A 12,107-nucleotide genomic window follows, 5' to 3' on the forward strand; every position below is an offset into this window, starting at 1 on the left:
AATGGTTTTATTTAGTCATTCTCTTGAGAGAGACCTCCATTGTCTTTCTACCATACTCCAATCTTCAAGAGGTAGAGATATAGTAAAAATCTCAGGTAGGAGCTTCATTGAGTGAAGATTTATAGGGGTGGTTATCATTTAGATGAAGCTTTTCCAAAAGTGCCCATTTTTAATGGAAGCTTTTTAAAATAAAATAGCACCAAATGTGAGGGCCTGAGTTCATATCCCAGAACCAACACACACACACACACACACACACACACACACACCAGGTACAGTGGTGTGTGTGTATAATCTCAACTCTGGGAGACAGAGTCCTGAGGTCTCTGGAGCTTGCCAGTCAGTCTGTCTAAGAGGAAACAGAGATCTCGAGGTTTAGCCAGAGACCCTGTCTAAAAATCAACACATAATTAGATAAGGAAAGTGTAGAATGAGTAACAAGGACACCTGGTTTCAACCTCTGACCTCTGCAGGCACACACATACAGATGTACACTGCCCACTTCAACACACACATGCACTCCCTGCCCCCACACAAATGCTAAATAATGAGAAATGTTTACAGAATTTTCGTTTGGTTTTGCAAATGTAATAGAGATGCAGAAGAGGAAGAAAGGACCCTTGGTGCATACATCCCAACTTTGTAGTTGTCTAAACCCCTGAGGGACTGTGTCTGACTCATGTTTTGATGTACCTCCATTCCAGGAATAAGGAATTTAAGTGGAAAGTACAATCGAAACACAAATAACCATAGTTCTAAACAAATGGGCACTTGAGTAATTTAAAAACTTTTACAGGCTATTTTTCAAAGAAATGAAGCTGTGCTATTATTAAGTACACAGAGCAAATTAAATTAGCTGCCAGCAAGAGTTATCAGGTTTTATTTGCTGATGATGACGTATGTTTCTGTTGAAATGTTAGGCGTGTCTTGACCTTCCAATCACATTAAAAGTTCTACCCAGTTTTAGTTATTTTTATCTTAAATCTGCATGTTCACAGAATTTTTGCTTTCTGATGGTTTCATGTCACAGAACAGAGAGAGGAGGTTATGCGAAGAATCAGGCTACTGTGGCTGTACACATCTTGGAATGATGTGTAGTTAGGAACACATAGGTGGTTAAGGGTGAAATTTTTTATTTATCTATCTGCCTGTTTTATTTATTGTGTGTGCGTGCTTATGTGTGTTCTAATATGCATGTGTATATGTATGTATCTCTGTGTGCGTGTACACACATATGTATGACCACAGAGGCCAGAGGGGGATGTTGGGGTTCGTCTTTATTCGATTCAATTTTATTTTTCTCTCTCTCTGAACTCTTTGAAAATTTGCTTTTGATCATACCTTTCTCAGCTGGCTTTACCATGTGATTTGAGAGAAATTTTCAGTGGATCTGAGCTCACAGCTTAGCTGTACTCTCTGCCCCTGACCCCAGTGATCATCCCTGTCTCTGTCGCCCTAACTCTTAAACACATAACCCTGAAATCTCCCCCATGCTCCTATGAGCAGCCTGAGTTGATTTGGTGACTGTAAAGCTAAGAAATCACTCGTTAGCCCATCACCGGCCCACTCACCGACAGCCTACTCAGCTTACTGGCATTTTTATAATACTCAGAGAACTGAAGGAAATCAAATCAGGTCTTAAAATAATGAAAAAAAATACAACATAGCTAATACTGGATGTTTTCCTAAAAACTGGTTGTTACTGTGAAGAAAAATAGCCGAGTGCTGAGGGAGGACAGCCACGGGGCTGGTGACAGCCCCTGTGGCCCTGTGTGTGAAGCTGTACCGCATCCCACAGGCCCTCGGAGCCAGACTCCATCAGGGAGGAAGACAGACGGTTTGTAATAAGTGAGAGCAACTGGCTGAATGGAAAGATTACTTTTTCTTTTGCTACTGAGCCTCTCTACTCTGCCAAGTATATTTATGATCTTTGGCAAAGACCAGAATTTAATTTCTTGGCAAAATATGCACACAGACAGCATTTCCACAGGACCTAGGAAAAGATTATTTTGTACACACTCATTTCACTGGGTCTTAAAAGATATAGTAAGGGATTTAAAGATAGACTTCCTAAATCTTCGGAGAATTCTTCCCAAAAAGATGAGGGCAAGGCAGCTGACAGGAAGCAGCTTCTTGCTGAGCAGTTCAGCCTGGGTCTGCTCCTGGCATTCTTGATTCTGAGACACGGACTGAGTCACAATTCCAATTAAAAGTGTGTGATTCTTTCCAACCTCCCCCTTGGTTTCCTCATATGCTGGGCTTACGATGGGGTCCCCTTATCCTTGCTTCTGTCTGGGGTGAAGGTGGCAGTATCATTTCAGGTCACAGAGAGCACTTGGGTGAGCGATTAGGGAAGTTGCTAAGTATCACTCACGCAGAATTCCCTACAAAATCCCAGCCAGGGATCCAGGCTAAGTGAACCCCTGGCACTGAGCACCAAACAAAACTGACAGAAACAAATCTCTGGTTCCTGAAACCACTGGCTTTCTCTTTTGCAAATGTGCTTCAGTGTTGAAAAGTGTTTTTCATATTGTCAAACACGTTGCCTCTGCAGCCAGGTTACTTAGGAAGGGCAGCGACTATGATGTCCGCGTCATGTACACTTGTGGCCAGAGGCTCTGGACGCAACCATTCTGTGAGAAAGGAGAGGAAGCAGGAAGAAATGCACCAAGCTAAGATCCCTTCCCCCGCTGGAGCCCTTGGGATTCCATGTGACAGGCGGTCTCCTGTGGGATCCAAATATCCCTTAATTAAGATTCTGCTACTGTTAGCAAGGGCTTCTGTTTTATAGTTTCATCGGAGAAAAGAGGATGTACTTGGCTAGACCGACTCTACTGTCCTGAGCTAGAGCAAGAGCCGTGCATTTCTGACATGAACTGTTCTCTGGTTTAGTTAGAGCAACATTCAGGGGAGATACTGCTCACTGGTCCTGTCACTCCCGACGCTCTCTGCGCGCTGGAGAGCACCTGCTATGCTGGCAGAGGACCTGAGCTAATCCCATAACCTACATCAGGCAGTTTACAGCTACTTGGAACTCCTGCTCCAGAGGACAAGCTTCCCCCTTTGGCCTCCACAGGCATCCCTAAACCCGTGTGTGCATACATACAATAATGGTGGTGGTGGTGGTGGTGGTGATAAAGAAAATAAATTCTTTAAGCTTTTAGAATTCTTAGTAGAATGCTTAGGCATCTGCTACCCACGAGATTTCACAGGGGCATAAAGGTGTGTCCTGGTACCCAAGTGTAGGAGCTCAGGAAGAAAAGGCCTGTGTGAACCTTTTCTTCACCTATGACTTTTGTACCTCCCTGGATATTTTTGGTAGGGGTAAGTGGCACCCCCCAGCACTGATGTCCCAATGCCTGGAATTTTCAAAAATGCCATTTTACATGGCAAACCAGATGTTGTAGATATTAAATCAAACGTATTGAACTAGAGAGATTATCCTGAATTATCCAGGTGGGCCCAGTGTGAATACAAGGGTCTTTAGAAGAGGGACAGTAGCGAGATTGGAGGAAGCAAGGCAGTGGTTCCCCTGCAGTCTCCTGGAACACAGTCCTGCTAGCCCATTTTAGATTTCTGCCCCACAGCCCTAAAAAACCTCCTTGCTTGTTTCAAGGTTCTAAGCTTGTGGTAATTCTTTTACAGCAGCAACAGTCTTTCCCATGACTGGCTTTTTCTGCTTTCGTTTCTCAGGGGGCGCAAACAGGGCCTCCACCGAGCATCTAGCGTGACTGGTTGCTGGTGTGAATTTGAACTCGACTCCATTGGTTCCAGCTCAAAACTTCAGATAAAGATTCTGCCCAGGTCAGCTTAGGTCAGGGTTTCCCCCGTGTGCTGGAAAAAGAGAAACGGAAAACCAAACAGGATGTCAGGTCACATGACAGTATGTTTCCCACCTTGCGCATATGTGCATCTGCATGTAGTATCGTTTTTGGTCCTGGCCCTTCAGTATAAAGAGTGGCTCTCGAGATGTTACGGGGTGATTGTGTACCATTTATGACTACAAATAGAAAATTTGTGCCATTTTCTAGAACAATGGCGACCGTGCTGTGGTTTGGCAGTGTAAGCCGCATATTTAAGACTTGACCTGTCATGGTGGGGCTGTTGGGAACCCAGTGGGAAGAAGTTAGACCACTGGGGCCGAGGCCATCAAGCAGGCATTGGGATCCCAGCTCTTTTCTGTCTTTCCCACCACTGAGTCCTTGCTCAAGTGACTGCGGACCTCTGAAATCTTTCCTGTTTGAAGTTGCTTAGTCACAACGACAGGTCGCTGGATCATGCTGTACTTGTGATTTCTTCATATTTAAAGATGGTCTTCCTGTTTCAGAATGATCAGAATCCTAGTAGTTTTACTTTTTTTATTTCTAATTAACTCTTCTAAGAGAGAGCAAGAACATGCAACTTGCTTGTGGACGAGTGAATGCAAACCCGCACCCACGTAGTTACCTGGAGTTTTCTCTGTTTGCCACAGGTCCCACCTAGGTGCCAGACCAGATCCTATGCTAACCAAATGGACAAAGTCCCTACCCACAAGAAATTTGCATTTTTAGCAAAGAAAGCTAAATTCTAAAAAATTCCAGATAATGAGATATGATAATGACTTGTTTGTGTTTTCTGCTTAAGAGGCCTTCATTCTCTCTTTTCGAAAATAAGAGTCCCCTCCCTCAGCAGATTTAAGTTCTCATCTTAAAGCCATATGCACTGTCATGCAGTCTTTATAAATTCATAGTGGTTCTTCGGAACAGAGTTTTCTGTTTTATTTCCTGGGTAAGGTTCAAGAGACAGACCTGAGAGCACCAAGTCGGGGTTTCTTCCAGCAAGCGTGCATTAGAAGGAAATGTTTACTAACTGGTGAAAGTAGCCTGTAAATGGAGCATTCCTATGTCCTGAGCAGGCAGCAGCCTTGACACATCACACCGAGAAAGAGGTCTGGACTGTGGGGCTGCAAGCCTCCTAGCCTCCTTGTTAGTTAATTCCCCTTTCTGCATGGCAGTTTGCTTGTTAGAACACCCAGCCTAGGAGATCGATAGCAATCCACTTGCCAAAGCAGCGAGTGGCAACCTTTTCCAGTTGTTATCCTGCAGTACACACAGCTGGTATCAGAAAAGGGCCTCAAGTACAAATGATCGGAGACGACTCTCCCCACCAGCTGCCAGGGTGATAGCAAAGATAATCTGAATTCCATGTTTGATACGATCTTCAGTGTTATGGCTTATATCAGATTTAAGTCAATGAGCAAATAAACAAACGTTGGGCCAAAGGAACATGTGGAATGAACCAGGGGAGGGTAACAGATTTTGCTCTGGACTTTGTTGTCTGGCTGGCTTCTTCTGAAGAATAGGAAATGTCTTTGTTCAGTTGCAGCACACACTGTCCTGGGCAAACACACAAGGTTCTAGCACTTGGCTGTTCAGGGATCTCTGATTAGGGAGCGTTGCTGAAACTGTTACTAAGGCTTCATCTTCAAAGATGCTCACCTTAGCTATGGTGAGCCTTGCGTGCAATATTTCTCTGTTTCTATCTCTTTCTGTGTGTCTTTCTGTTTCTCTCTGTGTGTCTCTGTCTGTCTGTCTGTCTGTCTGTCTCTTTAACACACACACACACACACACAAAGACATTAGTGACAGCTTTCAGAAATGACAAACATCAACAATGTGTTTTATTGACTTTCAAGTTTCTTTTAAGAAATTAAAATTATAGATAATATTCCTTTGATGCCACTCTTATCTCCAGGGACAACCATCATCAAAAAGTTGATGGGCGTCTTTCCTTATGTGTTCCTGCCTTCTACTATGTCTCCACTTACAGTGAATGTGTTAAAAATGTATACAAGTATCAGTGTGTTCTATAAATCCACCTTGCCTTTTTAGTTGACATCGGAAGGTATTTCCATAGCAAGGCATTATATCCAATTCATTTTTCATTTTCACTGGTGTTTGATCTGTGTCCAAAAAAGCACAAAGTATGTTTGGCTTTGCACTTTCACAAGCATAATGAGGTTAATTCTAATTAATTAATTCGTATTTTTTTGTTGGTGGTCATTTCATATCAGACGCTTCAGCAAATTGTCTGGTTGGTCCTCAGGTCATTTTCCCTTTGTGTCATTTATATTTTCACAAAGATTTATGGTACGATTTTTTCTTGGATAACAAGCTACATAGATGACAAGCACCTTAAAAAATAATTACTAGTTTATCTTTTAGCAGTTTCCATGGTCCTGTCTGTTGTATAGAAGCACAGCCTTTGTTGCACGCAGCATATTGCTCACTTGGCATAGTAAAATGCACTAGTGAAATCCAGTTATCCACAGTGGTGTGCAATCACACCTCTGCCTAGTTGCACAACATTTCAGAAAGGGAACACATATGCATAAGCAATTTCTCCTACTCTTCCCTACTGGGAAACATCAATCGCTTCGTTTGCTGATTCTTGGTGTTTCACATAAATGCAATCATGTGACATGTGACCTTTTGTGCCTAACTCCTTTCACTTAACATATTTTCCATGTTCATTCAATTGTACCACTCATTAGTACTTCATTCCCTTTATGTTCAATTTGTTAAAGAGAAAATGTTTATTTATTATGGTTTCTGACATTTTACTCATGGTCAGTTAGCCTTCTTGCTTTGGGCCTGAGGTAAGGCATGGTGTGGCAAAGCTATGTATGTCACAGAGGCCGGGAAGCAGAGAGACAGCAAGAAGAGGCCAGCGTCCTAACGCTCCCTCCAAGGGCACGTCCTCAGTGGGATGCTTTCTCAAACCAGGCCCCACCTCCTAAAGTTTTTCAAATCTCCCAAGATATCACCCCCAGAGGGAACCAACGTAAGCTTATGGAGAACGGTGTGTTTTTCCCATCACAGTGTTCCACGCTGGCTCCCAAAAGCTCACGGCCATTTCCCGAAGCAGAAGACCTTATCCCTCTAAAAGCCCCAGTTACAGCATTGTTCGGAAGTTATATCCAAGGTTCTTATCTGCAGCCCCTACCAAAAGAACAAAAAAAGAGCAAATTCATATGTGTAGTGCACAGGGTAACAGGGCAGACACTTCCAATCCAAGTGTAAGATGTGGGCACATGGAGAGCAGGCAGGGGACAGAAGCAATGCTGAGATCCAGCCGGGCCAACATTAAATCCTGTTGCCCTGGCACATCTGGCCTTCATCACTGTGTGAGTTCCAAAGGACTGACTTGTGCAGCCCAGCCCCCACAGCCTCAATGGCTGCCTACACAGTCCCCACAGCCTGCAGAGTCCTGAGCTGGCTCGTCTTGTTTCCTGCACCTTTTCTCAACAGATATTCTATAAACCTGGCATCTCTAGCTTGTTGGGGTCTCCCCTGCATTTCTTTTTCACTTCACTCTTGCATCTCCACACTCTTCCTTTCAGAGTGTCGCTCAGCCTTCCACCCTCACAGATACTGTTCCATGTCTCTTGCATTTTATATCCATGCACCACCAGCATTACATGACCAACACCAGTGTATGCCACCAGCCTAACCAGTAGTCAGGCTCCCTGGAAGAAGAGTGGCCTTTGAGGGCCTGGATGGCTGAACATGAGGAAACATTTTGTAGGCAGTGCTGTGTGAGCAAGGCACCCCTAATCGCTCATCTCAAAGCTAACTCTTACAAATGATTTAAACCTTGGGATGGGTGAGATCTGGCCCATGCCTGAAGCATCCTCAAGACACCATTCCTACTGTCAGAATGCAAAGTGCTTGGCTTGTTTTAATGTCCATTATCTCTTTAAAAAGCCGTACGTCCCTTGGCCCCAGCTTTATTTTTCATTTTGGGCCAGAGACAAGCATTTGGGATCTCTCTGTTCTTTATGCTCCCAGTCTCGCTGAACATCTGACTGAAATTAGGTGGCAAAACCCAAGCCACAGTCTGCATTCTGAGCTAATTGGACATCTCTTCCTCCAGATTAATTATTCCATCACCTTTCAACTCAACCTACTGGAGTTTCAGTACATGGATAAAATGTAGGTAAGCGATTTGCCAGAATGTTACACAAATGGCTTCCAGGCCGATTCCCAATAGAGTCCCGGTGCCCATCTGAAACTCATAAGCAGTCTTTTCTGTCACATCTCTATCAGCATTCTGGCCTTGTACTTCATTCCTTTCTATAACCGAAAGATATTGGGTTACAGCATACTTTTTAAATCGCCCATCACTTGACAGACATTTAGATTATTCCAATCTCTTGCTTACAGTAAATAGTGTTTCTGTGAACATTGCCACGTAGGTATCTGTTTTAGTCCATTTCAATTCTTGGGAGTAGGTACCTAATGGAAATGCTGGGTCATATGCAATTCTGTTCAGTGTTGTAAGGACAACAGTTTGCAGTAGCTACGCCAATAAAACTATTTTTATTTTATATCTTACTTTCCACTCCCCCCCGCCCAATGCTTCCAAAAGGATCTTAGCCCCAGACACTTAACTTTCAGTGTAAACTGCAGGACACTGGTCCAAAACTATATGTCAGGCCAATGAGCTGCAGGATTCCACTGTCTCTCTCTCCTCAGCATTGGTATAATAGACACAAATGCCGTGCCCACTAATGTGTGTTCTGGAGATCTGAACTCAGATACTTACACTTACATGGCAGGCACTTGACATCTCTCAGCCACTGTTTTTGCATTCTTGTCAACTGTACATGAAGGTTGGATTCTGCCGCACCCTTGCTGATATCTACTTCCCATCAAAATATTGCTGTAGTTATGCTAGTGGGTGTAGAGTTGGTATCTTGTGTGATTAAACTTGCATTTAATAATAGCTGATGATTTTTAGCATTTTTAGGTCTTTGTTGGTTGCTTAATATCTTTGTTAGAGAAATATCTATTCAAATATTTTCCATTTTAAAAATGAGTTCTGTTGGGTTATAAGTGCTCTAGATGCTAGGAGCTTCAAATATGTAATTTGTGAATATCTCTCTGAGTTTATATGCTTCCTTTTAAAATTCATTATGGTTTTCTGATACACAAAATTTTCAAATTCTGATGAATCTTATTTTATGTATTTTTGTTTTATTTGTGCTTTTGATATTATACCTAAGAAATTATTTCCAATTCAAGGTTATAAAGACTGATCTCTTTTCCCCCTAAGATTATTATGGTTTTAACTCTTATGTTTATTAATTTCAGTTACTCTTTTTTTTTTTGGTGGTTGATAGGTATATTAACAAACCTGCATGAGCAATAGTAAGCACAGCAACAAACAGATGGTGGATCCCCCCCCCATACAAAAAGTTTTCTTTTCTCTTATACACAGATAAATGGTAGAAACGTTTGGCCACTGAATCTTGATTATACCTGCTGAAACTGATCTGTCAAACCTAAATTAGCTCACTGTAATTATGTATGAAAACAAGTTATTCCAGGTTCTTATAGCACTTGTGCAAATGTGTATTCACACGTGAACTGCCTTCTCGTCCTCCGTATGTGTATTTAACTTCCAGTTTCTGGGGTCTTGAAGCCTGCCATATTCTCTGGGGTTTTATGTGCACAGCACTGGTGGTATCTAAGTCTGTGATGTGATACAGGCAGAGTAAACTACGGCAGCCATGAAGCCTGAATAAAACTCAGGCCAGGAGAGGGCACAACAGCCAACTTCCTGATGGCGTGCCTCACCGGCATGAACAAACATGTGTTTTTCCTCCAATAATCTCGTCAGTGGCTTGCATGTTGCAGCACCAGTAACATATGTAGGCCTTTATAACAAAACCACATCTGCCTGGAAGACACACACAGCATACTTTCAGGATCCTGGTTGCTCTTCCTTTTTCTTGGTCTTTTTGTCCCAGAGCGTGCAGGTGTTGGAGTCTTTGGTGCCTCTTCTTTCACTGTGGGCACGGGCTGTTTGAAAATGATTTCATCATCTTTATTGTCATCGATCTCAGTCACTTGTAATTTTCGTCTCTCCAAAAATGTTGGTGTACAAACTGGTGTGGGATCCTGGTTACCCTTGGACTCCGGAGTGCCCTGTGAAGCCCCTTTCTTTGGATTAGGTAACACCAACGAAGGGAAACTATAATCAATCCCCTTCTTAGCTAGTTTCTTCCGGAGTAATTTTTCCTTCTTCTTGAACCGATATTCCATCTTCAACATTTGCAAATGCCCCCGTTTCTGATTATAGCGATCCACTGCCGGAAATAATGGCTGATGAAAGGGAACGTTCCACTCTTTAAAAAGGTCCTTATGGACTTTTTCTGGTGGCATAAATTTACACGATAGAAGTCTTGCACCAAAAAGGTAGTTGTCCATTGTTTCTGCAACTATCTTGGCAACATCCTCAGACTCAAACTCCACAAAACCATACCCTCTGCTGTTTCCAGTCCGTTTACTTCTGGACAGTCTGTATCTGCTAATAGTGCCAAACTGGGTAAAGTAATCATAGAGGTGACTTTCAGAAAATATTGCTGGCAGGTGGCCCACAAAGATCACTCCAGGATTAAGACTTTTTTCTTCCTTCTTTTGCTTTTTCACGAGATGTTGGGCTTGTGTCAGAACCTTCTGAAACTTTGCGTCTTCCTGCAGGTTCAGCGCTAGACTCGTCTCTGCGGGAGCCATGTTGAAGGAGTCCTTCCCAGCCGTTGCACGCGGAGGTCCCCAATTTCAGTTACTCTTATGTAATTGTAATTTCTCATTGATTTGTAGAAATTCTCTCTATATTTTAAATACTAATTTTTGACTGGAAGAATGGTCGAGAGGTTTTGGAATGAATGACTGCCTTTTTACTTTCTGCATGGCTTTTTTATTGTGACATCACATTTTTATGTCTACAACTCACCATGTGTGTTTTTTTGGTTCTGTTTAAGAAATATTTCTCATATGAATTTGTAAGATTATTTCCTATACTTTTGCATTTTCTTTTCCTGTGTCTACATATGTCTACACGACTACCTGGAAGTACTTTCATATATGGTCAAGTAGAGATCTAATTTCTGTTTCCTGCATAGGCAATAATAGTCTCAATGGTCTTTATTAGTCTTTCCCTCATAATTTGTTCTGTACTAAGTTCCCAACATGGTAGCCTCGCCTCAGGATCTGTCTACTTATATCTTTCCTAGAACCATTCTAACTAGCGCAGATTCATTGTAAGCCGTTGTAAGACTCGTAGTAAGCTTAGTGTGGCAAAGTCAACCTCCTAATTCTTCAGAACTGCATGGTAGCTGGAGTAATGTCCCCTTGTAAGGATGCATACCAGTGTCCTAAATCTTTTAGTTTACATGGTAAAAGGCTCTTGCAAAAACAATTATGGATGTTAGATGTAGAGAAAACTCTAGATTATCCTGGAAGACATCGTATAATTCGAGTGATGACCATTGGGACACTGGAGGGTCAGAGCCAGAGGAGATGTGAGGATAGACGCAGAGGTGAGAGATGTGGCTCTGACCTGAGGAATGCTGGCGGCCTCTGAAAGGAGAGGGAATTCTGAGAAAACATAGCTGGAGTTTAAAGAAACAAAAAAACTTGTAAATGTTCTGCTCAGCCAAGTACCTTATATGCATCAGTCATGCCATCTTGACTAAAACAATCTAATAAGAAGATATAATTTGAAGGTTATTTCTTTTGTTCACTGTTGGGTGCTGTGTATTCCTAAGTTCTTCATCACTAACAATTAAACATTTTTCCTTTTCTTATTAATGTAAGGTAGCAAATGTTTACTCCTTAATCAACATATGTGACAGGCAGTGGAATCTTGAAGAAAGAGTAATTTTTAAAAAAAGTTTTGTTCATGCGTGCAAACAATTTTACACAATTTATGTGTGGTTTGTCCTTAAACCCCTTTCACAAAACTATGGGATCTAAAACTAAAACCAAAAGATTACTTGATTTTCATAGTACATTCCCAAGGAAGTCTATGGAAGAGTTCTTTTAACCATACATGTGTTTCTGGAGACGGACATCCCCTAGTAGACACGTTCAGTTACTTACATTTAAGATGAAGCATACAGTCAACAGTCACAACGGTCTCTTCACATTCCAAGTTCAAACTCTCAAGGCATGCGCTTTATGATTTGTTCACTTTTGTGTTTAATTTTTAGACAAAGCTACATTGGTCCTGATTCTTTAAGGATTCCTTACTCCTGGCTGCACTCAGGGGTCCAGCCTTTG

General features: G+C 42.2%; 1 protein-coding gene across 1 annotated transcript; it reads right to left on the minus strand.

Annotated features, from left to right (window-relative positions):
• Positions 1-9,491: 9,491 nt before the first annotated feature.
• On the minus strand, positions 9,492-10,575 carry LOC119800206 (MKI67 FHA domain-interacting nucleolar phosphoprotein-like). The gene has a single exon (XM_038310323.1). The coding sequence runs from the start codon at positions 10,557-10,559 to the stop codon at positions 9,660-9,662; it is 900 nt and encodes a 299-aa protein (XP_038166251.1). The 5' UTR covers positions 10,560-10,575; the 3' UTR covers positions 9,492-9,659.
• Between the last annotated feature and the right edge of the window lie 1,532 nt (positions 10,576-12,107).

Source organism: Arvicola amphibius, chromosome 13 (genome assembly GCF_903992535.2).
Source record: "Arvicola amphibius chromosome 13, mArvAmp1.2, whole genome shotgun sequence".
In the NCBI taxonomy this organism is placed as follows: Eukaryota; Metazoa; Chordata; class Mammalia; order Rodentia; family Cricetidae; genus Arvicola; species Arvicola amphibius.

What these genes read in the sequence shown, in the direction of transcription:
- LOC119800206 (XM_038310323.1), bottom strand. Translation starts at nt 10,559, where the DNA reads ATGGCTCCCGCAGAGACGAGTCTAGCGCTGAACCTGCAGGAAGACGCA.